This window comes from Onychomys torridus, chromosome 22 (genome assembly GCF_903995425.1).
Source record: "Onychomys torridus chromosome 22, mOncTor1.1, whole genome shotgun sequence".
Classification (NCBI taxonomy): domain Eukaryota; kingdom Metazoa; phylum Chordata; class Mammalia; order Rodentia; family Cricetidae; genus Onychomys; species Onychomys torridus.
In genome coordinates, this window is record NC_050464.1 from 34,645,923 (window position 1) to 34,670,979 (window position 25,057).

At 50.4% G+C, this 25,057-nt stretch overlaps 1 protein-coding gene across 1 annotated transcript in view; it reads left to right on the forward strand.

Moving 5' to 3' along the window:
• The window catches only part of Fbxw8 (F-box and WD repeat domain containing 8), a 100,451-nt gene that overhangs the window by 13,127 nt on the left and 62,267 nt on the right, over positions 1-25,057 (forward strand). Inside the window, exons 3-4 of the mRNA XM_036171795.1 lie at positions 12,651-12,815; positions 16,660-16,748. Of these exons, the coding sequence (XP_036027688.1) occupies positions 12,651-12,815; positions 16,660-16,748 (254 nt within the window). The remainder of the gene's footprint in view (positions 1-12,650; positions 12,816-16,659; positions 16,749-25,057) is intronic.

A 25,057-nucleotide genomic window follows, 5' to 3' on the forward strand; every position in this document is an offset into this window, starting at 1 on the left:
TCTCCACCCCACTGTGTCTGAAGGAGGTCAGCAGGCTGAGTCAAGCTCCTGTCCAGGGTTGCAGCTGCCCTGGTGATGGTGATGGTTGTCAGCTTGAGGATAGCTCTTCTCACCAAGACACCATGGAGGTGTGGGGTGGGCCTGTCATCTCTACTTCTGACCAAGTGTGCTTAGGCCCTTCAAGTCGTTCTCCTCTTTTTGGGAAAAGCATGTGATTAAGTTACGTTTTTTCCTTTTAGCTTTATTTTATTCAGTTGTCAAAATTTGTATGTCTATTAAAACTGAGTTGTGTACTCGTGGCCATGAGTTTGACCCCTAGTGCCACCACCAGAAAAACAAACCATACCACACCTGAGTTTGGCTAATGATGTAACTCAGTGGTAGAGTGATTGATTAGCATGTGAGGCCCTGGATTTAAACCTATCACTGTAGAAATAAAAAGCGATTCAGTGGAAATCTGTAACTGTGGTCAGTCAGCATGACCAGTCTCAAAGTGAGAAGTCATGCCATCGTCTCAGTAGATACAGAAAAGCACTTGGCACAGTTCAGCATCCACCATCCGTGTTCACAGTAAAAACTGCACAAATCAGCTGGGGTGGCCCCTGGTGTGGGGCCTCTTTCTGAAGTATCTATCTGCTTCGTCAGTTACTTGGAGCTGCTGAGGCCTTTGGTGTGTGATCACAGCAGCGTTGCCTAGGTGGAGACTCCAGCCGGTGCTCTTGCTGGTGTCCATAGCAAACAATGAGATGAGTGAGATGCCTGCCAAGTGTGGGCAGTATTCGGCATCAGTTGCATGCGAGTACCTATGTTGTCACCCCCCTTACCCCGCCCCAGGAAATTTGGTTTATTGTTTTCTAGCTTATGCCTTGGCTCTGCTCCCAGGATGGAGGCTGAGGGCAGAGTTTTATCAGCCTGATGCCAGGGCGGAGTCTTGGAACCTCTTTAGCCAGTTCTGCCCTGCATAGTCGGCACTATGCTCTCAGCTACTTTCTTGGGAGTGGACTGCTGTTGAAGGAACACTGCTGTTCCATTTTGTGGAAAGCCATGTGGCCTTCAAGTATGCTGCGCACCAGGGCATGATCAGGTTAGGTAGAAGCAGACCCCTTTTGGTACAGTGGAGCTGCACTCAGGAGAGATTGGCTCTGCTGGGTGGTTACTCTGCAGGTGTGAACCATTTAATTTGCAGCACACTAGTTCTCACTGGAACTCGTGTGTGTGTGTGTGTGTGTGTGTGTGTGTGTGTGTGTAAGTGTGTAAAACCTATTTTTGAGAACACATGTAAGTATGGAAACTTTTTAAGCAGAGCCCCTCAGTGCACAGTGATGGGGTTGGCTGTGTTGGAGAAGCTGGGCTTTCAGAGTCTTTACATGCAGACAGCAATGGATGGCCAGTAGTCAGTAGGATTGGCTTGATTTCTGTCATCGTTAAAATAAACTACAAAGTAATAAATATAAACAGTGTTTTCATTTGCTCTGTGGTGTGTTTGTTTTTTGCAGAGAGAAAGTCCTTCTATTGAATGGGGTCCTACTGCTTTATGGGCTCCCTTTGTTCTGTCTCTCTCTCCTGCTCTCTTTCTCTCCTATAATCTAGGTATGTTGGGACTTGAGTGAAGTGGGGCCAGTTGTGTGGAATCGGCGTCCTGAGCTAGTTTTGTGCTCTTGGAGAAACCTGTTGCTGAGGTCTTTGTGCCAAGTTGCTCTCTGGCAGCAAGGGAGCCTGACTGAGGACACCTCAGGTATCATTTGCCACCACTCTGCTGAGGTCCCATGCCTTCAGCCCCAGAGTGCTTCCCCTCAGCTGGTACCCTATGTACTGATGTGCCCTCCACCCTTGCCAGCAGCTAACCTCTGGGCACTGTGTGCAGATTGGGTGTCTCTGCTGGGACGGCTTCATTCAGAAGGTCATGAAAACGACAGGACTTTTAGGAAGCACGCTGTCAATCTGCAACACTAGCATTTTGCTGTTTATGATTTTGTGTCCATCTTTTCCGTGCCCATGGGACTGCTAGCATTTTTTGTTTGTTTGTTTGTTTTGTTTTTGTTTTTCGAGACAGGGTTTTTCTGTGTAGCTTTGCTCCTTTCCTGGAACCCACTTGGTAGCCTAGGCTGGCCTCGAACTCACAGAGATCCGCCTGGCTCTGCCTCCCGAGTGCTGGGATTAAAGGCGTGCGCCACCACCGCCCGGCCAAGGGACTGTTAGCATTTTAAAGGGTAATATTTTACTATGCATATTGAGAAGATTGCCAATTTCAGAATTACAAAATTGTTTGGTTTCTGTGAAAAGGCTGTTGTATACAACATGAATAATTCTAAAGAGGGTTGGGTTTTGGTATTTACCAACTTTCTGTTGTTGTTTTTGATTGGCCCTTGCTGTGTAGTCTAGTGTGTCTCAGGCCTCCAGTCTTGTTTCAGCCTCCTTGGTTCTGGGATTACAGGCCTGGGCCACCAGGTCCAGTTCTGGCATTCTCTTTAGTTTCTCAGATTGACGTGCTATGTGTGTGAGCGTCCTGACTGCACGCTTCCACATGTACCACTGGCACCTGCAGAGGTCAGAGGGCATCAGGTCCCCTAGAATTGGAGCTGCAGATGGCACTGGAAACTGAGACCAGGTCCTCTGCAAGAGCCACAAGTGCTCCCAACTGCTGAGCCACCTTTCCAGCCCCTTCCAACCTTACTTTTAAACTTTTGAAAGTGGCAGAACCTACAGGAAGCTGCAGACAGGCATGCAGGCAGGTGCTGTGTGTCTCTCTGCTGGCTTCTCCTGTGATGATACCTCATGTGCTCAGTGGTAACAGCATCAAGTACATTGATGTTTGGTCACTCTGTGGCGCCTGCTTGGGTTTCACTGGTTTTCCATGCTCCCATCTGTACTTTTAGTTCTGTTCTGTCTTATTGTAGGTGTAGATCTGTGTGCCCACTGCCACTGTCAACATACAGTGTGCTTACCTTTCATGGCCACACCACCTCACCCCTGCCCCCTCTCCACCCCTAACCCCAGCAGCGTCAGGCAGCCTTTGGTCAGAGAAATATATGTTATAGCATGGGTATTTCTTTTTCCTGTTTTTAAAATTTATTTTAATTTCATGTGCATTGGTGTTTGCCCTGCACTTATGTCTGTGTGAGGGTGTCAGATCCTCTGGAACAGGAATTACAGACAGTTGTGAGCTGCCATATGAGTTCTCGGAATTGAACCCAGGTCCTCTGGAAGAGCATCAATGCTCTTAACCACTAAGCCATCTGTCTAGCCCTCCTGTGGATATTTCTTAATGTGTAGTTTTAGTAGTTGAGCTGCTTAGGCAGTAATGTCACAATTTTCAAGTAAAGGGCAGGAAGTTGTACATAGAGATCCAAGGCATAGTGGTGCAGATCTGTAATAGGCAGGAAGACTGTGTAGGCTCAAGACCAGTCGACTACACAATAAGACTCAGTCTTAGAGCTGTAGAGAAAAGGGAAGAGGCCGAGATGAGCCACTGAAGATTGCGGTACACCAGTGAGCAGGAAGCAGGCAGGACCCAAACAAGCTAGTAATTCAGGGCGAAGGCCAGTGTGTCAGTCAGGCTCCCAGCTTTCATGGGAGGTGTAATGCCATGAGCGTGACCTTGGGATGCTAATGTTTGCATGTTTACTGTATAGCTCTGATCTTGAGGTCTCTGCAAGTCACAGATCTGTCACCAAGTAGGTCTGAGCAGACTCTCATTCCATGACTCTGGGCTTTAGTTCCCAGCGGCTCTGGAGTCTGACTGTCCTGGTGGCTGTCAAGGTCTGTGGAAGGGTCTTTGCACCCTCAGGAGCCACTTTTGGTCCCCTGACTTCTGTAGCTGTCTTCTTACACAGGAGCAGAGCCCCCTAGGAGGGTCCCGAGCTGCAGGACGCAGTCAGTGGACTGAGTGGCGGGAACTGGCGGGATACTGTTGGCTGTACCATCATGCAGGAAATCTTTCATGATTGAAAGATTAGAAAGAGCACGTAGAAGGTGAGAGAATAAGAAAGTCAGAGCCTCTTGGGCACAGCGCATATCAGGGGCTACAGGGTTCTTTTCTTTTGCGTTTTTAAGAAGTTGAACTTACCTGCTCCTCACTTTCAGAGGGTTTGCTGAGGGCCAGGCAGGTGCTGCTCCTGGCAGACAGCAAGTGCCTCAGTGAGCAGCACTTACTGGGGAGCATGCTTTGTAGAGGGTGTCAGTCCTATGCAGTGAAGACTGGAGGAGGCTAGGAGAGAGGAGCATGCAGAAGTCCTGAGCTAGGTGAGGCTGAGGCTGTCCTGTAGAGCATCTCCTGTGGGTGAGGACTGGCAGGAAGGTCAAAATGACTGGGCTGTGGTATACGCACAGTGACCAACCTAGTGTGTTCCTGTTCCACATGCATTACTGGGCCCTTGTGCCTGTGTTCGTGGTAAGAAACCTTTGCAGATGGGGCTCAACAAGGGTCCTGATGAGAGAATGTGGCTGTGGGTACCCAGACAGTCTAAAGTGGGTACTGTAGACATTCTGGCTTGGAAGGTGGAGGAAGGGACTATAGATGACTTCCAGAAGCTGGAAAGGTAACTGAAGCCTCTGAAAGGAGACGGTCTTGGCAAGTGCTGGCTCCCACTCGTGCCTTCAGGAGTGTGGGGGTGAGTTTGTGTGGAGTCTTGAGTCCGTGGTCCTCAGAGCAGCATGGGAACTGGTGAGGACACTGGCAGGCAGGAGGAGTGAGCACAGGAGAGAGACTGAAGGCCATTCTGACGAGGTAGGAAGACCTTGCAGAGTTGCCAGCAGCCATCACAGAGGCTGTGTCTGTATGTGGAAGGCTTTGCTTTGCCTGCTCGAGGAAACCAGGATGGCAGGGAAACTGGTTAAGGCTGTGGCATCTTCCAGAGGAGAGGACATGGTGATTTGACGAGGGTTATACGTACAGATGGGTGGAGTCAGGGTGGCCTGTGGGCCGGGTGTGGGGAGAAGGAATGGTCAGTTAGGATGGCTGGGAGTGAGAGAGTGCCGATCCCCGAGGAGCTAGTGTAGGGCGTGAGGCTGGAGTTGAGTCCCCAGCTGAGCCCTGCTGTGCTCAGTGCACAGTCAGTGACGGTTAAGCCTGGAACCCAGAGAGAAGGACCCGGGAATGAGTGTCAGGAGGGTGCATGGGATGACGTGGGAGGCAAGAGGGGACAGAGTCAGCTGCTTTCCTTGTTACTGTCAACCTGACAGCAGCTTAGGGAGAAGAGATTGACTCCGGCTCAGAGCATGAGGGTACAGACCCTCTTTGCAGAAAAGGCATGAAGAGGGCTGGCCTGTGAACCCCAAAACTCCTCCCACTTCTAGCTGTACCCCACCTCCTAAAGGTTCTTCACTTCCCCAACAGCTGCTGCCTGCCAGCTGGGGCCACACGCCTAACACATAAGCCTGGCACAAAACCATGAAGGCTCTCAGGGCAGCAGAAGAAACTAAGGCTATAAATGCTGCTGCTTGTCACGTGGGGCAGGACTCCAAAATGACCACAGGCGTTGGCCCCATGGAGGAGTAACCTCGGTGTGTTGGAGTGAAGCTCCTGGGTTCAAGAGCACACGGGAAGTGGCTAGAACAAGGTGTGCATAGAATGCTATCCTGCTCCGTGGTGTGCCCTCCTCAGGTGGACCTGGAGTGTGGACCTGTGGAGAGAGCCGTGCCCCCGTCTACTGGCAAGCCTAATCCAGGCAGAGCTAATAAAGCCAGTTTTTCTGAGCCCAGCCCCCCCCCAATGTGGCAATTCACAGTGGCGCTATAAAGCAGAATGCTGGAGCCACTTTTATTAGCAAGTGCTTGCAGCTGAGGCTCGCTCGGTGGGGCTTTGAGCTGGACCATTCCAGTTCTGGGTATTAAAGGCCATTAGACCTTTGGAAAATTCAGGCTTGTAAACTTGCTGGATTGTAATATAAGTTAAGAAATCAAAACCATTAGGAAGGCTTTCCTTTGGTGGGACCCTTTCCTATTCGCTTGTGAAAGTTTAACTGAGTCCTTCTGTTTCCCCGAGTTAAATTTTTAAAGGCTGGCTGCCATCTTCTCCTTTAAAAGGAAGGAAGGAAGGAAGGAAGGAAGGAAGGAAGGAAGGAAGGAAGGAAGGAAGGAAGAAGCAAGCAAGGAAGGAAGGAAGGAAGGAAAGGAGACTAAGACAGACTCCGATGAAGACCCCGAACAACTTCTGAACAAGCCTGATGATGACTCTGTTGGTTGTCTCTGTGTAACACCTGGTTGGAGGTGCAATTGTGATCCTGTGGAGACCATTCTTAAGCCGCCTCTTACAAACCCTCCCAGAGATATGTGTGTGTGTGTGTGTGTGTGTGTGTGATCTAGAACTTCAACTTTATCCTGAGTGTTCATCTTTGCAGAACACAGCAACAAAACACCCTATGTTCTCAGTTTCTGCCTGTCACGAGCCGTATAGACTTCAGAGTGTTCCCAACAGCTTGGTGTTTTGCTGGGAGATGGTTATAAAAGTCTTGTGGCTCCCAGAATCCTTCGAGTCCTCAGGGCTGCTTCAGACTTTTAGCCAATTGTCCCTTTGAGGTCTCTGTGTGCCTTGTTGAGATGCTCCAGAAATGCTGGGGCCTTGAGGAGGAGCTGTGTGACCTGCTGATTCTCAAAGGCCCTTCCTCCCTGGGCAGGCAGAAGGCCCAAGGTCCGGTTTGGGCAGCTGGAGGTAGGAGGTGGGGGAAGATGGTTGCTTCAGGTTGACCTTCCGAGCTGGGGCTGAGACAGGCCTGTCGGGAAGATGCAGAAGCAGGTGGGTGTGGGAAATACTGCCTCCTGTGCCCTTCCTCTTAGAGATGCACATGCCAGACTAGAGGCTCCAAGGAATCCCAGCAAAGGAGTCTGTTGCTCAAATCCGAGTTCTCTTAACTCATTTCATGTGGGACCCCACCTCAGGAACTGGGCAGCACTCCAAGAAGCCTGCATCCACTAGGGGTCTTCATCGGAGTCTATCTTAGTCTCCTTTGCTTCCTTCCTTCCTTCCTTCCTTCCTTCCTTCCTTCCCTCCTTCCTTCCTTCCCTCCTTCCCTCCTTCCCTCCTTCCTCTTTCTTTGTTTCTTTCTCTCTCTCTCTCCCTCCCTCCCTCCCTCCCTCCCTTCCTTTTTTTGGTTTTTTGAGACAGGGTTTCTCCGTGTATCTTTGGCTGACCTTAGGGTTTTGTCAGGAAGGATTATGAATTCTAATGCTCAAATTTCGTACCCTGTGCCAAGCTGGTTCTCTGTCCCTGGAGAGCCCAAGCATTTGTTGCTCCTTGTCGTAACCGCATTAGATCCTGGGTTCTAGTGGTCTAGAAGGACGCACCTTGCACTCTGGAGTTGACTGTGGCTGCTCTGCCATGGCTGACTCTGCCCCTCTCCCCCTCGTGCCTTGGGCTCACCCCCATCCTGGCATAGACGGATGAACAGACACTACTGGGTGTCATGGGTAGGCTCAGCTGTGAACCAAACGTGCCAAAAATAAAACCCCAGTGTTCTGTCTAGTTCAAAACTGGGGCCACCACTTTCCTGAGCCATTTTCCTGGTCTTTATGGCCTGGGCATGTGTGCTCAGATGAGGCCTTATCTGGACGCTATGGCTGAGGTAGAGGAGTGTGGCCTGACAGTGTGGTTAAGTGGATATGTGACTGATGGACAGTGTGGGCTGCGGAATGGATCCACGTCTGCTGTGGGCTAAGATCCGTGGTTTGCCTTTAGCCCTGTTTTGGTTTGCTCCCCCTCCCTTTCAGTCTTCTCTCTTAAAAACAAGACACAAAGACCCACAGGTGACGTTCTCTCAGTGACTGATAGGTGTGAGAAGCAGCTATTGCAGTGGAAGACAGAACTGGAGTCCATGTTGCTCGGTGTGATTCAGTAGGCGTGGGGGTGACCTTTACCATGGGTTGTGTGTTTAGAAACTCAATAGACTGGAAGTGAGATTGGACCTTGTGTTCATGAGGGATGAGGTGCACATTTGTACATGAATCCATGTGGAGGCCAGAGGCCAACCTTGGGGTCATTCCTCAGGTGCTGTCTACCTTATTTATCTTTCCCCTGACTGGGCTCATGGGCCTAGAGCTGCCATTGCTGGCTGGTCAGCAAGCACCAGGGACTCTCCTGCCTTTCTGCCCCTCCCACACTGGGATTGCCAATGCATGCTACCATAGCCAGGGTTTTATGTGGGTTCGGGGGATGAGCTCGGAGACCGTGTTTGCATGGCAAGTCCTTTACGGGGCCATCTCCCCAGCCCCATTTGGAACTTGAAAAAATATTTATTTTATGTGTATGTGTGTTTGCCTCTGTGTGTGTGTGTGTGTGTGTGTGTGTGTGTGTGTGTGTGTGTGTGTATGTGTGTATGTATGTGCACCAAGTTTGTGCAGTGCCTGTGGAGACCAGAGGAGGGTGTCAATCCCTTCCCCCTGGAACTGGAGTTAGAGACAGTTGAGAACCACCTTGTGGGTGCTGGGAACTGAACCTCGGTCCTCTGGAAGGGTAGCTGATGATTTTAACAACTGAGCCATCTCTTTAGCCCTACCCTTTGGAACTTAAAAAAAAAAAATGAACTTTGAAGTTCTTGATGGGAAAATGAGAAAGAACAGTGAGAGATTCATTGTAGTTGGAAGCTTCATTTTTTTTTTCCCTCCTTTAAAACAGAGTTTCTCCGTGTAGTCCTGGCTGTCCTGGGTCTCACTCTATAGACCAGACTGGCCTCAAACTCAGAGTCTGCTTGCCTCTGCCTCCCGAGTGCTGGGATTAAAGCCGTGGACCACCACACCTGCCTGGAGTCCTTTTTAGATTTGTTTTTTATTTTATGTATATGAGTTTTTGCCTGTGTGTATGTGTGTATACTACTGTATGCCTAGTGCTTATGGGGTTCAGAAGGCAGTGTCAGATCTCTTAGAGCTTGAATTAGAGGTGACTGTGAGCCACCGTGTGGGTGCTGGGAAGTGAATCCAGGTCCTCTGCAGGAGCAGCCAGTGAGTGTTCTTATTCGCCGAGTCAGCTCTCCAGCCCTCTTCATTTTTGTCCATCTATTCCTTCATTGATGTCTTGGGTTAAACTTTTCTTTTTAAAAAAAAAAAAAATGATTTTAAAAAAAAAAATATTTACTTATGTGCACAGTGTTCTGTCTGCATATACCCCTGCGGGCCAGAAGAGGGCACCAGATCTCATTACAGATGGTTGTGAGCCACCATGTGGGTGCTGGGAATTGAACTCAGGACCTCTGGAAGAGCAGTCAGTGCTCTTAACCTCTGAGCCATCTCTCCAGCCCTAAATTTATTTTCTAATGTGCCATTTTACTAGCAGTTTTGGGTTATTTTCTTTGTTGTTATTACCACTATTGTTATCTTTGGTGTTTTGAAGCAGGGTTTCACTGTAGACCAGGCTGCCTGGAACTCAGAGATTCTTCTGCCTCTGCCTCCAGTGCTGGATTACAGGAGTGCTCTTGCAGCCTGGCTTTGGTTAGTCTCTTAACAGTTGCCCTGGTTCACCCACTTCAAATCACAGCCCCTCAGATCTCTATCCCAGCCTCTGCTGTGCAGACTTTTGTGCACAGGGTTGTTGGCCCCCACAGGTTGCTGAGGCTTTGTTTTCTCCCTCCCTCCCTCCTTCCCTCCCTCTCTTTCTCCCTCTCTTTCTCTCTTTCTCTTTCTCTCTCTCTCTCTCTCTCTCTCTCTCTCTCTCTCTCTCTCAACTGAGGATCAAACCCAGGCAGGGCCTTGCACTTGCTAGGTAAGCACTCTACCACTGAGCTAAATCCCCAACCTGAGGCTTTGTTCTTGAGAGTGGATGATCTCAACTGACCAGCTGGTTCTCTGCCAGCTCTGATTGGCCCGTGAGCCCTCTAGTGAATGCTGCAGTTAACTCTGCTTTTGACTGGGAACGCCTCTCTCCTGGCTTCACTTCCGTTGCTTTATGTTGCTGTTCCTGTGTGCCGCTGACTGGGAATCTTCTTCCTGAGCTGGCCCTCATTGTGTCTTACAGCTGCTATTAGACCCTGTGCTCGGGTCTCCTTTCATGTTTTCTTTCCAACGGGCATCTAGGGTGGGGGCTGTGGCTCTGGCAGAGCCTGAGCCTAAACAGCCAGCATTTGAAACAGCTGCTCCTGCCTCTGTGGAAGGGGCAGGCTAACTTGTCTAAGGCTTGTGTGGCCACTCAAGTCCCCACTAGGTTACCTAGTGACTCAGGAGATGCAGTGGTCCTCCAGCTTCTGCTGAGGGCCCGTTGTATGCTGGGACACACCTTCCATCCCAGCATGTCAGGCTCTGCTTTAGTCCTGGCTTGATGCTTGTGCAAAGGTTCAAGGCCAGCTGGAATCTAGAAGTCAGAGCTTTCTTAGCCCTCACCCCACCCCTAAGTGCCCAGCACAAGCCCTGTGTGTGGCATGCTAGACTCTCAGAAATACAGGGTTTTCAAAGATCTTGTGGGCACTCCTTCTCAAGTTCTGCAGTGCTGAGACAACTCCTTCAAGATAGTACTTGCTGTGCACTTCAGGCAGGCCCACAGCTCGCTAGCCCAGGCTAGCCTGGAGCTCACAGCAGTTCTTGTGCCTTAGCCTCCTGAGTGCTGGAGTCCGGGTGTGAGCCATATGCGGGGCCAGCAGTGTTGAGCTCCTTTAAGGCTCAGTGTTTGGAACAGCTGCCCTGTAGGTCAGGCCGATCAGATAAAGCCTTGGTAGTGCTCTCTAGCCATCTGCCAGGCAGGTCAGCTGCTGCCATCTCTTCAGGAATTGGGTTTTGGTAAGCTCAAAGCCTGCCTGTCCTGTCCCGTGCCCCCACCCCAATACTGCTGCTTGTGTGGCTGTTATGAATGTGAAGCCGTTGGTCTTCAGGGAGTTGAAGGAAGAGGAGGGCTAGTGCCTCTCAGTCCTTACTGAGTCCAGCCTTTTTCCCTGTTAGGTTGTAAAGACAGGGTCTCTAGTTCTTGCTAGCCTGGAACTCACTATGTAGACCAGGCCGGCTTTGAACTCACATATAACTGCCTGCCTCTCGTGAGTGCTGGGATTAAAGGCATGCACCACACCCTGCCTTCATCCTTTTTAATTTTTATTCATTTCTGTCTTTCTTTCTTGGGTACTTGGTCCTTCCAAGGTTCAAGCTTTTTATTATTTCCCATGGTCCTGAGAAAGTTAAAAAAAAAAAACCAAAAACCTGTTGATGCTTAAGTGTGGGTGCGTGCAAGCCACAGTTTACACACAGAGGTTGGAGGAAAACCCAGGGTGGCATTCCTCAACTTCCACCTGGAGACTTAATTACTGTGTGTGTGTATGTGTGACATGTGTGTGGTGTGCATGTTTTCATGGTGCACATGTTTGTATGATGCGCATGTTTGTATGGTGTGCATGTGTGGATGGAGGTCAGAGGACAACTTTGTGGAGTCAGTTCTTTCTCACCTTTCTGGGGGTTCTGGGGATCGAACTCAGGTTGTCAGGCTTGTGCAGCAAGCAATGTAACTACTGATCCATCTCACTGGGTCTCTTGTTCACCAATGTGTCTGTGTACTAGCTAGCCCTTGGATTCCAGGTGCTCTCCTGTCTTTCTTTACTGCCCACTGGTCCATAGGAAACAGGCTGCTGCGTCCAGCTTTACCTGGGTTCTGAGCATTTAAACTCAGGTTTTTACACTGCAGTAAACCTGGGACCCAGCACCCATCTCCTCAGCCATTTTCCTTCCTCCCCCTTGCCCTGGTAGGACCCAGAGCCTCACACATGCTAGCTAAGCTCTACCACTGAGCTGTAGCCCCAGCCCACCTTCATGTTTGGTCATGTTCTAATTGACATCTTCATACCCCCATCCCAGCTGGACCCCCTTAGTCATGTTCCCTTCCCTCTTCCTCCAAGGTCTGACGTGGTCCCAAGAAGTGGTAGCAAGTATAGGTTCTTGTAAGCAGCTGACCTCTCTGTTTACCAGGAGTAAGCTCCAGTCTCTGGACAGCAGCAAACATGGCCTCCATCCTGCATCTCAGGGCACGCTGTAGGTTGGTTTTGTTGATCTGTGGGGTCAGTCTCTCATTTGGACATGAGAGTCTATGCTTCGTACATTGTCCTGTGAGGAAGTAAGCTTGCTGCACTCTAATGAGGGCTGGAAATCAACATATTGAGAGTTCAAACAGTCCCCTGCTACTGTGGGGACTGGAGATTTGTGCCAGATGTAGGAGTCATTTCTCCATCATATACCGTGGTCCCACTCAAGTGTTATGTTAATGTTATTGCTATGTTTTAATCTGTACATACAAGAGTTCTCCATGCAACAAAAGTTTGAATTTTATGCCACCAGAGACTGAGTTGATTAAAGCCTTCCACATTACAGACCATCAGACTCCCGATTTGTAAGATAGTCATCAATGCAGCCTCTCTCCTGGAAAGCTTTGTGTGCTGGTGTGGTCTTTTACTGTGTTCCAGTTTGTTCTTTTAGCATTTTGTGTATTGGTGCATTTTTTTTCTCTTTCGTTTGTTAGATGATAACTTATCATGCCATCTAAAATGTGACGTTACATGGTGGTATAACAGTTTTGAAATCTTGAAAGATAAAACTGGAAACATTTGCTTGTAGTTTTTCCACCTCCGAGTGTTTTGTTAATGAGACGTTGTATGCTGCCATACGCCTGGGGCTATACTATAGGTGTTGATTGATTTTGGATGGGAAGACCTCTCTAATTGCAGTTCTTGACATTTGCGTCACCGGTGCTGTCCTAGGTGAGCAAGACGTGGAAGGTGATTGCTGAAGACGAGGTGCTGTGGTACCGGCTGTGCCAGCAGGAGGGGCACCTTACCCAGAGCAGCATCTCCGATTACACCTGCTGGAAGCTCATCTTGCAAGAGTGCCGCGCCAAGGAGCATATGCTAAGAACCAACTGGAAGGTAGGCAGTAGCCAGTGGCGTCCCCTGAGGCAGACAGCTTCAGGGACACTGGAGGGACACAGGCCTGTGGTTGTGGAGGGAGCTGGGTGTGTTGAGCAGCCCTCCCACCACTCACTCCCAGACTTACACTTGCTCCTTCAGCCGTGGGCCCAGAGCTTTCTCCTGCTGTGCAGGAAGGAGTCTGAGCTGGGCTTTCTGATACTGCCTTTCCTGGCTGGTTAGGGTCACTGGAGTCTTGCTCTGTCAGCCCCCTCCTCCTTTTTTTTTCCTCTCCTCCCGGAGGGCTGACAAGGCAGCACACCATGAGCACACAGGCACAGGCGAGAGGCAGGCTCTTGGAGGCCCCTGCGGAGGAGCTGCTGCTGGAGAGGTGGTGTAGTGCTGAGTGCTGTCTGCTCTTCCCTCACGTAACCCTTGGCTTGCCGCCCTGGCATTTATCACTTCAAGTCTCTACAGAAATATTAGATCACAGCTAAGCATTTGCAGAGAAGCATTTCAGGGAGAGCAAGCTGTCAGGAAGCGTGTTCCAGGGCTATGTGAGGCGCGGCAAGGTGGTGCATGGCCAAGCTGCTTTCCCACCTAGGCAGCTGAGAATTCACCCATTGGAGATGGGCTAGAGCTGGGCCCTTCTCTCACTTAAAGGTCAATCCAATAGACTTTGAGGCAAGAAAGCCTTGCCATGATTGGTGGCGGCATATTGACTCTGTGCATGTCTGTCTCTAGGCATCTCTCAACCAGATTAATGACCAGTGCACTGGTTCTGCAGTATCAGTGAGCAGTGCTTACCCCATAGGATGGCTAGCTTTAGCACTGGTGATGTTGGGCCAGCTCTTTGCAGGACACCAAGCAGCACCCCCAGGGTCCCCACTAGATGCCAAAAGCACTCTGCCCCTATTGTGGCACACAAGGTATCTATCTCCAGGCATTGCCAGGTATCCCCCTGGATGGCAAATTGCTCCTAGTGAAGAACTAGTCATCACTGGAGAATTGGCCAAACCAGTCTTCTTAGCCTGAGAGGACATACCAACTTAGTAGGATCTCGCTGGCCCCACCATGTCTGCATCCACAGAAGGTAATGGAGTAGGCTTGTTTGGAGCCTGCCTACCTTATTAGGTCTTCTGATGGATGGGCGGAAGGCTCTGTGGAAGAAAGCTGCTCAGATGACGCAGGGGCTGGCCGCAGCATCTACAGTCCACCTGAAGGCGGAGGGAAGGAAAGCGTAGAGCTGGGCTTTCCTGCGTTTCTGTCCAGAGAGGTGGGAACCAGAGAGTAAGCTTGCCCCTGGCGTTGAGTTTGCAGATGTCAGAGTCAAGGGACAACAATAGCTCTGCTTATGCTGCTGCTTTGGGGTGTGTGGGGGGGGGGGGGGGGCAGGGTGTCCTCTCTGGGCCAGGGGTGGCAGAAGTAAAGAGCATTTGGCATCCTGTAACAGTTCACAAGGAAGATGTGATGTCACCCAGAGTCTGTTCCCTGATTTTCTCTGCTAAGTGTAAAACCATTCGATGCACTCAGTGTGCGGTTGTCTATCGAGTGATCTGGTTAGATAGATGGGCGGCAGCAGCACGAGAGGCCTTCTGGCATCCTAGAACTGTGTCACCTCCCAGAGCCATGAGCCGAGAGGAGCACTTGGGTGAAGTTGAAGTGATGGACAAGTCACTGAATGTCGAGGTGGAAATGGAAGTACAGTTTTGGAAGGAACCTTCATCAGCACGTGCACAGGGCATTTGGCAGGTGTGCCACCTCTGCAAGCCTCCATTCTCAGCTGGGTGGCTCAGAGTGACACTGTTCCCAGGCCTGTGGGGAAGGTGGCCTAGGGATGACCTGATGTGTCCCCGGTGGAGCCTGCCTGTGTTGAGCGCTCCAGCCAAGTGCAGTGATTCAGACCTAACTGAGATCTATTTCAAGACAGGTTGGGCAGGCAGTTGGTGTGGTAACTCCTAGGTCAGTGTCTGGAAACCCCAGAAAGGACCCTGGAGTTCTGAGGATCTCAGGGCATGAGCTGTGAACGCATGTCTGCCTGAACCTGCACTTCAGAGCTGACTGGAAATGGGTTGGTAGGTGGGTGAGGTTGCCATGAAGCTTTTCTTCTGGCGTTTGCCACCCAGGCATTCTGAGATCTGTCTAGAAGGAGAGTAGCCAGTGGGATTGGGGGCTTAGGGTGGAGGGCTGCTGTTTTACTGAGCTCAGTGAGTGCCGGGGTACAGCTTTCATTCAGGCCCTCTGCTTTTCTGCAGTCCCTCCCTCAGATATGTCCAGGCTCCCTTCAATCAGTTCCCTCGGACAGCCCTGAAGGTCTTCTGCCCTAGGCTGTAGACTGGGCCTGAGGATGAAGTTAAGGTCATTATACAAATTCTCTTGCTCAATTTCAGTGCCACAGCTACTTATTGACTGATGATTTTAATGAAGTGGATGCCATCATCTCTTTCCTAATGACACAATAATCACGGTGGCTAACAGCTGGGGCTGGTACTTAGACATGTAGTGTTAATCCTTGGCCAGGCCAGCAGAGCTGAAGTTCAGATAACAGAGTAATCTTGAACAGTGGTTATGCTTACTTTGACCCTCCCTGTCTTACTGTGTCCTACTTCCTACACTGACACTAACATGTTCAGATTCCTTGCATTTTTATTTTAAAAATGGTTGATATGTTTTCTGAATTTAACAGCAAATAACCTGTACAGTTTGGAGAGTGATATATGATAGCTATGCTTCTGATGTTGAATGAGTGAAGTTATTAATATATAGCAAGCTGAAGTAAAGGAATAACGAGTGGGTGGAGAGAAGGCCAGATGCTCCCAGCATCCAGCTGAGGTGACTAGCGTAGCCGCATGGGGAGTGTCTGCATGGGGGAGCTTCCTGTCACAGCACTGTCCCAGGACGAGCTTCCAGCTTCTCTTCCGTGAGTTTTTATGCCGCAGAGAATCAGCTGTGCCACCTTTGTGGAAATACTGTACCATCTAGCAGTTGGTTTGGCAACTCTTTGGTACTCAGAGATGAGGGGTTTGGTTGGTTGGTTTGGTTTTTGGAGCAAGGTCTATTATGTAGCCCTGGCTGTCCTAGAACTCGATCTATAGACCAGGCTGGCCTCGAACTGAGAGGTCCACCTGCCTCTGCCTCCCAAGTGCCAGGGAAGGATGGGATTTTTAATGCCCTGGTTGCTTGCTGTTTTTCACTCTCACCAATAGAGAGTCAGGGCCATGCTTGGGTCTAAAGTAGGGAGGCAGCCAGCTTCTCAGTGAGCTCAAACAGCCACTGACAGTTTCCTGATATAAAGACCACCAGAGATCATGGGAAGTCCCACAGAAGTCCCACAGGGCCACAGCTGGAACTTGCCTCCTCCTGCCTCTCTCAACACTGACCCAGTGTTCCCAAGGAGCAACCCAATTTCGGGGTTAGGCTTTTCTTTGAAGACCCTTTCCTGAGAAGTCTGACACGTAGGCAGAATGGCGTCTTTTCTGCCCTCCCTGGTCTGTGTCTCCTGTGAGCTTTTCATTCATTCTAGCAATTCTTTTATATGTCCATTGGGTGCTTCCTCCTGGGATCTGAACTGCTTAAGTACTTGATGCGCTGTTTCAGGCCCCACCATGCACAGAACACTTGCCTGTGTGCACATACTTCTTCCTATCTGGTGACATTCTGGGGACAGGCCAGCACCTCACGTTCACTACTCCATGAGGGCCTCTGGTGTAGACTCACCAGCATGGTGTTGCCATGTTATCCTTCTGAATGCCCAGTGTGGTCCGTGTCATGGAAGATGGCTACGACATAAAGGTGAGGGCAGAGCACATTATCAAGGTGCTACCCCGAGACTAGTCTAAACCACATCCCCCTTTTCCTCACACAGAATCGCAAAGGCGCTGTGAGCGAGCTGGAGCATGTTCCCGATGCCGTTCTGTGTGATGTGCGCTCCCATGATGGCGTTGTCATCGCAGGGTAAGCAAAGCCGTGTTCCTCTGCGTCAGCTCAGTCTTCACCCTCTGCCCGAGCACCCCAGTTCCAGCTGCACTTAGCGTTCTGTCCTAGGGCCTGGGAGCTGCGCAGCAGAAGTGGGTGTGTGAGCAGGTTTGTACCTGTCTGTCCCAGTGTCTGTGGAGACCCTGCTGGGCTCCCCATTGTGAAGCAAGGCTGTGGCCACGTGCTCTTCCTTTCCCACCCGGTGCAGCTTCCCCTCATCGCTGCAGTCAGTGTTTGCTGTCTCCTGACTGAGAAGTTGAACATGAGCTTCTGTGGGTTCCGGAGGAGCAGCCAAAGGAGTTCTTCATGGTTGTCACCACATGAGCTGGCCATGCGTTTGTTGATTGTACAGTCAGATCAACTGTGTCTTAGGGTGTCTCTTGAGCTAGGGTGTCAGAATGTGAACTTATACACTTTTGTTGTCTCAGGCTGTGTGCAGGGCAATGGAGCCCCTGAGTTTCTGAGTCAGTGGGCTTTGTGGGAGGAGCCGCCACAGGGCTCCTGCCTGGAGGAGAGCGAGAAAACCAGAGCCGACTGGGCTGATACAGCCCAGTCACTGAGCGTCCCTTCAGCCCTTTCTCTCCTGAATAGCATTCCTCGGTGAGACCAGCTAGATGGCTCTGAGGGTCAAACCTCACTATCCCAAAGTTCGACCCGGAACCCACACTCTTATGATGGTGGAAGGAGGAAACCAGCTCTGCAAGTTGTTCTCTGACCTCCATGCGTGCCATGGGACATGCGCCAGCCTCCCAAATAGGAAATGTTAAAAAATATTAAAAGCACCCTTTGAATTACAAATAGATCATTGAAATATTTTATGGCAGGCCCTGCCATAAAAAATAGTTTCTTTTTTTAATTACAACTTACTTGTTTGTGATGTGTGTGTGTGTGTGTGTGTGTGTGTGTGTGTGTGTGTGTGTAGGGGGTACACGTGTGCCACAGCATATGTGTGCAGGTCAGAGAAACTTGCAGGATTGGTTTCTCTTGCTACTGTGTGGGTCCCAGGGTTTGAACTCGGGTTGTCAGGTTTGGTAGCAGACACCCTTACCCTCTGAGCCATCTTGCTGGCCCTTCTGTTTTAAAGAGGACTTGACCAGGAAGGCCAGCTTTTCTTAGCTTCTGTTCACTGGTCTCACACCCTTAAGAGAGACCCCTCAACTCTCACAGCCAAGTGGGTAACCTGCTTCCTGCCTGCCTGTCTGCCTGCCTGTCTGCCTGCCTGTCAGGATGCAGTCAGACCTGCAGCTTCATTGTGAGGTGTGGTTCTCTGAGCTCCCCATGGCAGAGAGCTTCACCTCCTGTCTGAGGACAGGTGGTGACCAGGCGAGGTTACATTATTCCGACTTCAGAGTTCCGCCTCAGTGCATAAGAAGGTTGTGATCCTCAGACTGGAGATGTAGGCCACTCTCCTTCCCCAAGTCCAGTTAGGAGCTTCTCTGAACATGGAGCCCCAAAAGGAGACAGCGGCTCTGAAGGCAGCTGCTGTCCCCCTCACCCCCTCCCTCTCTCTAGGGATCACCCAGCACTAGATAGGCCACCAAAGGCCCAGCCATACCAGTGTTCTGGGGATCGATTGTGTGAAACTTGAGCCATGGGTCAGAGAGGCTCCTGGGCTCCTCTCTCTGAGAGATCGAGTTGAGACCTCAGACCCTGCGATCTTGCTTGTATGCAGAGCGTCTTGTGTTTATCATTAAAATTTGATCTGGCGGTTATGATGCTTGTTTTCTGGGTCAGCTCTTGAGTCCTTTTCATTTGAGACAGTGGTGTTTGTGGTTACCTCATTCCCAATCAATGTTGTATTCTCTAGGCTTTCTGCAGCTAAGCATCTCCAAGGAGCCTCTTAAAGAGACAGCACCGCCTCTCCTGGCTTTTGCTCATGCTGATTTCCTCACTCTTCTTGTTTCTCTTTGTTTGAGGGAAGGAGAACCTGACTGAAGGCTGCTTTTCATGCTTCAGCCTGTGAGATCTACTCCACACGATTAGAGTGTAGGCTGGCTTCTTCGCGTCTCCGCACTGTGCAGTGGTCTTGCTTTGGCTTAGGCTGTGTAGACCCAGGCAGGTTATGGACTGAGCTGGTCTAGTTCTTCCTGACATGGGCTTCCTGGCTGAGGCTGAGCTGGGCCACGTGTGCAGGTTTGTCCCCAAAGCTGTCCACTGTCCTTGCCCCCTTCCCTGCCTCAGGCTTTCTTGGTCGTCACCTTCCTGACAGCAGACTTCCTGTGTAGTCTGCAACTGACTCCTAACTCAAGTGCACCGTGGGTTTGCCACACTGTCTGTTGAGTCACCTGGTCACATCTGTTTGAAATCTGAGATATAGTAAATATACACCATGACATTCACTCTTTTAGTCTCAAATCCAGTGAATTACAGTAATTTGCTACCACTAATTCCAGAGCATTCTCGACACCCTACAAAAAAACAAAAAAGAAAAAAACCACTTCCCGTTCTTTGTTTTTGTTTCTTTGTGTAGCCCTGGCTGTTCTGGAACTCGCTCTGTAGACCAGGCTGGCCTTGAACTCAGAGATCCGTGCTGCCTCTGCCTGAGTGCTGGAACTAAAAGGCTTGCGCCACCACACCCAACAACCCCAGGCCCCATTCTTGATGGGCATTTCAGCCCTGCCTCCTCCAGGAGTTCCTAAGTACTCTTGGCTAAGAACTGGCTCCCTCTCAGTGCCCACTCCTCTCATAATGTTGGTGAGTGATGGAGTCTAAGGGAAGGTGATCTTATGGCTGCTCTGTCTCACGAGATACTTGTTTGTATTATTTTACATAGAAGGAACTTTAACCTTTGCAGCATAACTGAACTATTTGTAAATGTCTTTTAAAACAGGTGCTGTGCAGTCCTCTGTTACCCTGGGGTGGTCCTCTGTTACCCTGGGGCAGTGTGCAGCCCTCTGTTACCCTGGGGTGGTCCTCTGTTACCCTGGGGTGGTGTGCAGTCCTCTGTTACCCTGGGGTGGTGTGCAGTCCTCTGTTACCCTGGGGTGGTGTGCAGTCCTCTGTTACCCTGGGGTGGTGTGCAGTCCTCTGTTACCCTGGGGTGGTGTGCAGTCCTCTGTTACCCTGGGGTGGTGTGCAGTCCTCTGTTACCCTGGGGTGGCGTGCAGTCCTCTGTTACCCTGGAGCACTGTATAGTCCTCTGTTACCCTGGGGTGGCGTGCAGTCCTCTGTTACCCTGGAGCACTGTATAGTCCTCTGTTACCCTGGGGTGGTGTGCAGTCCTCTGTTACCCTGGGGTGGTGTGCAGTCCTCTGTTACCCTGGAGCACTGTATAGTCCTCTGTTACCCTGGGGTGGCGTGCAGTCCTCTGTTACCCTGGAGCACTGTATAGTCCTCTGTTACCCTGGGGTGGTGTGCAGTCCTCTGCTACCTGGGGTGGTGTGCAGTCCTCTGCTACCTGGGGTGGTGTGCAGTCCTCTGTTACCCTGGGGTGGTGTGCAGTCCTCTGTTACCCTGGGGTGGTGTGCAGTCCTCTGTTACCCTGGGGTGGTGTGCAGTCCTCTGTTACCCTGGGGCAGTGTGCAGCCCTCTGTTACCCTGGGGTGGTCCTCTGTTACCCTGGGGTGGTGTGCAGTCCTCTGTTACCCTGGGGCGGTGTACAGTCCTCTGTTACCCTGGGGCGGTGTGCAGCCCTCTGTTACCCTGGGGTGGTGTGCAGTCCTCTGTTACCCTGGGGTGGTGTGCATTCCTCTGTTACCCTGGGGTGGTGTGCAGTCCTCTGTTACCCTGGGGTGGTGTGCAGTCCTCTGTTACCCTGGGGTGGTGTGCAGTCCTCTGTTACCCTGGGGTGGTGTGCAGTGCTGTATAAGATTTTGTATGGAATAAGCGCCAACATTTCATACACAGCCTCTCTCCATTCCCATTATACTCTATTTTCCTGGAAAGGCAGAGAAACGTGTGGGATTGTTTTGTTTGTGTGTTTGATTTTTAGTTGTTGCAGTTTTAAGTTTGGAAGCAGCTTTACTGCTGATCTTGTTCCAGAATTCTCAGCTGTAAGCGGTGGCAGAGATTCCGAGCCTTCTCGATGGACACATGCACTGTGCACGCACGCATCATTTTTGTTCTTTTAAGATGCTAGTGAAATCATGTTAGTTTTGCAAAAGTGTTAGAGTGCCCAAAGTCCCCATGAGTGCCCTGACCCTACAGTCTACACCTGTGACTTGCTGGGCCGTGTGTGTTGATTTCCAGGCTGGTTTTCTACTTAATTTTACATAATACAATCAAAGCTTATATTGTATTTTATACTTTTTTCTTGCAGTTTTTCCATGTTACTTTTCATTACTTTCTTAGACTTACTGCAGAATTCCTTCACTAGTTCCTAGTTTCCCCCTTCATTCACCAGTGGCAGACAGTAAATAAGTTGTTTCCTGTTTCCTAGATATTCTGAGAAGTGTGTTGGAGGATGACATCATAGAACGTACATACACAAATTAGAAGGCTATGCTGTCACTAGGCGACATAGTCTCGTAGGGACACAGTTGTGGGGCACGTGATTATGGTAGCATTAAGATCACTTCATGTGGATGGGTCTGCAAATGGTTCTGTTTCTGTTTGGGCACCACAGATAGTCTTTAAAATTATAGAGCGGAGGCTGCTGCAGAACCTCATGTTCCTTACAAACGTGTGTCCACTAAAGTCCTGTGCTGTCACTGTGTTGATATGTCTCCAGCTGGAATCCCTCCTGTGGAGCTACTAGACTTAGAGGAATTTTGTATCTTCCAGATTCAGAAACTCTGAAAGTTCTTTCATAGCCCTCGATTTTTCCAGTATGACTTTATGATTTGAAGTTCCCAAAGCACCCCTCAAGCTTGCACACACCCCTCTACTTCTTGATACTGCCAGAAAGACCGCTGCCCTCAGGCCTCTGGTGACTTTCTGGTTCGTAGTCTAGCAGCCATTTCCTCATGAGCCTCTTGTGGTTTCATCCTGTTGACTGCACCCTCTGTGAGGTGGCAGGGGTCATGTGGTAGTCATCTTTGGCCCCACAGCACCTGCTTGAGCCTAGCTCCCAGGAGACACAAGAGGGCGAGTCCCAGAGTCCCAAATGAAGCTGCTTCCCTCGAGCCTTCCTCCTGTCCTATTGAATCTCCACGGGTCGCTCAGTCATGGGACCAGCATCCCAGGAAATGTGAGGGCTAACCAAGGCTCCTTCCTCTAGGACTAACACTTGAGACAACCCCATTCCAGCTAAAATTTCTCACTTGTTAGGAAACAGTTGTATTCAAGGTTGCTCGAGATACAGTCCCTTCCTGTCCTGCCAGGCTGAGTGTTCAGCTGTGTTCTCTGTGCTCTGGTCCTTGCTGTCCTGGCCAGGTGGCCCCAGCCTGCCTTCTGTGTTACACTTCTATCTGCAGAGCTGCTTGGCAATGCATCAGGAAATGTCTGGTTTGCCTCCTTTTTAATTTTTAATTTTGTAGGCGACAACTCTTAAAATTTTCAGATGTTCTTAAAATTATATATTGGAATTGGAAGTGTAGCTCAGGAGAAGCCTAGAGAACCTGAGGTGTTAGGTGCAGTCCCTAGCACAAAGCGAAAGACCATCAGTAGATTCGATGTACTCCTGGAGGAGAGTTACTAGGAGCAAAGAGCTGTGACAGCGTCCCTGCTCTGTGTGCTTGGGCCGTTCTTCTCCCCAGTGCCTGTGGAAGTTAAGACCTGCAAACAGATGACATCATGGGCTCAGAAAGGTCCCAGCACCAGACCCAAGGTGTGGGGCCAAGTTGGGTTTGCTGTGAACCCTGAGGAGAGCCACCTAGTGAAGGGCGACCCAGGGAGAGCCTGGAGGTCCAAGAACCACGCCTGGGCTCCTCTGAGGCCCCATGCTAGCTCTGCTGTCATTAAGCTATTAGCTCACCAAAAGCTTTTATCCATGCCCAGGAGTGTGTGGTGGTGTGCAGTTCGCTCCCCTTGCTCAGTATCACATGTCTGAAGCGTCCCGTCCCTGTCAGTTAGCTCATTTTCTCCTCATTCCAGAGGACTGCGTCTCCCAGACGTTTCAAAGTATTCAGCCCTTTATATGCTAAGGGACGTTTCAGTCTACCTAGGTGCTTCTCCCTGGTTTCCATGGTCACCATGCACAGTTGCTGCCTTTCCTGGGGGAAGCCGCAGCTGTGTATCCATGTTTCCCTCTGCAGATGGGGTTGGAGGGAAAACTGTATCAGTCAGTGCTGCAAAAGTTAACTCTTCTTTACCTGAAAGTGCTTGGCTGCCTTGTTCTATCTCAATCTGTAGAGGCAAGGTCACTGGAGCAGATGCCTGAGGAACACTGCAGCTTTCTGGCTGGCAGGTAAGCTGGCTGTGTCTCCACTGCAGGCCTGCTGCAGGTTTATCTGTCTGTCCACCACAGGCCTGCTGCAGGTTTATCTGTCTGTCCACCGCAGGCTTGCTGCAGGTTTATCTGTCTGTCCACCGCAGGCCTGCTGCAGGTTTATCTGTCGTCTGTCCACAGGGTCTGGCATCTCAGTGTTTGTTCTTTGGAGCTGGAGCTTCTTTAGGTTCCTAAGTTCCTAAGGTCTGAATCACCACTTGGTGTCATCTGTCTCAGGCCTTGGTCATTTACAGTGAGACACGTAGCACTGCACATTGAAACACAGTTGTCCCAGGGAAGTTCTCCTACCGACCAGCCTCTTTCCTGCCTTTCTCAGTCGCCAGATCTCCCTATGCACGGTGTGCCAGCTCTGGTAGAGCCTGTGCTCTGCAGCGCTGTGTGTTTACCCTGAGTTTTAAAGTCGTTTCTGTTCAGGAGCTGAGTTCTCAGGCTGCGTGGTAGTGCTCTGGGGTTCGTGAGAAGGTGTGCAGAGTAGAGATCCCTGCACATTCCTCGGAGGCTGCTGGGACAGCAGGGCTTTGTAAGTGCAGACTGGTGACGGAGTCCCCTTACATTCTTGTCACCGTGCTTACACTTACCTGGGCATGCTTTCCAGCTTTCTTCTCTCCAGCCTCCTTTTCCTGGCAGTTTCCTTTCAGCCTCGCCTCGTATGGGTTTTGTGCGGCTGCTTCTGGCTCTGGGCTGCTTCCCATAAGGGGCTCCGTCATGACCCACTAGGGACCGCTTTTTTAAAATACTTTGAAATTTATTTATTTTCTGCTGTGAGGCATGTGTGCTCTTCTAGTAAATAAGTCTGAGGTAAGCTGCTGATACTCAACTAGAGGAGAGCTTTGCATTTATTACATCTTTAATGAAGGCGCTCCAGAACGTCCTTAATAAATACTGATGAACTCATGGCTGCATTTATCCATCTCTGCTTCTCCAGGGAATTATGGGAAGGGCCACAGCTCCAATAACTCTGCATAATCATCATCGACTCTGACTCTATTGATTGTCATTAACCAAGATGTATGGAAAGCAGTTCTAAGTGTGCAGTGCATGTACACACAAGGGCCATTAAGACGGTCATTACTTTTCAATTGCTACGTCTTACACTCCTCTCGATGTTTGCTCTAGTACATTTCCACAGAGTGGCTGTACTGTGGGGCCGAGTTCATTTTGTTAATTGTGCAATACAGTAGTCATGTTCTGTAGAAAACAGTAAATACTCTGGATTTTATTGATCACTTCAGAAAGCACAGAGCAAGTGAAGAATTCTCAAAAACCTGTATGCCGAGGGTGTAAATACCCCCTGGCATGTGGGTGCTGCCTCTGTGTGCCGAGGGTGTAAATACCCCCTGGCATGTGAGTGCTGCCTCTGTGTGCCGAGGGTGTAAATACCCCTGGCATGTGAGTGCTGCCTCTGTGTGCCGAGGGTGTAAATACCCCTGGCATGTGAGTGCTGCCTCTGTGTGCCGAGGGTGTAAATACCCCCTGGCATGTGAGTGGCTCTGTGCCGAGGGTGTACATACCCCCCCATGTGAGTGCTGCCTCTGTGTGCCGAGGGTGTAAATACCCCCTGGCATGTGAGTGCTGCCTCTGTGTGCCGAGGGTGTAAATACCCCCTGGCATGTGAGTGCTGCCTCTGTGTGCCGAGGGTGTAAATACCCCTGGCATGTGGGTGCTTCACCTCAGCAGCTTTCAGCCTCTTCCACCTTGCAGGTTGCAGTCAGCACAGGAACAGTTCTCAGGCCAACAAAGGCTACAACTCCGGATGGCTACTGAGCAACATGGGCAACATGGGTGATGCTGGGGAGTGGGGGTAGGAAGCAGGGAACATGACCCCAAGGAGAGCACCCGGATAGGACCGGGACCAGGCCAGGTTCCTCCTGGGGAGCTCACTGCAGCTGGTCCTTAGGAGTGCACAGCTGTGGGCAGGGGTGTCCTAGGCTACAGTGGTCATTAGCAATCCACTGTAGCA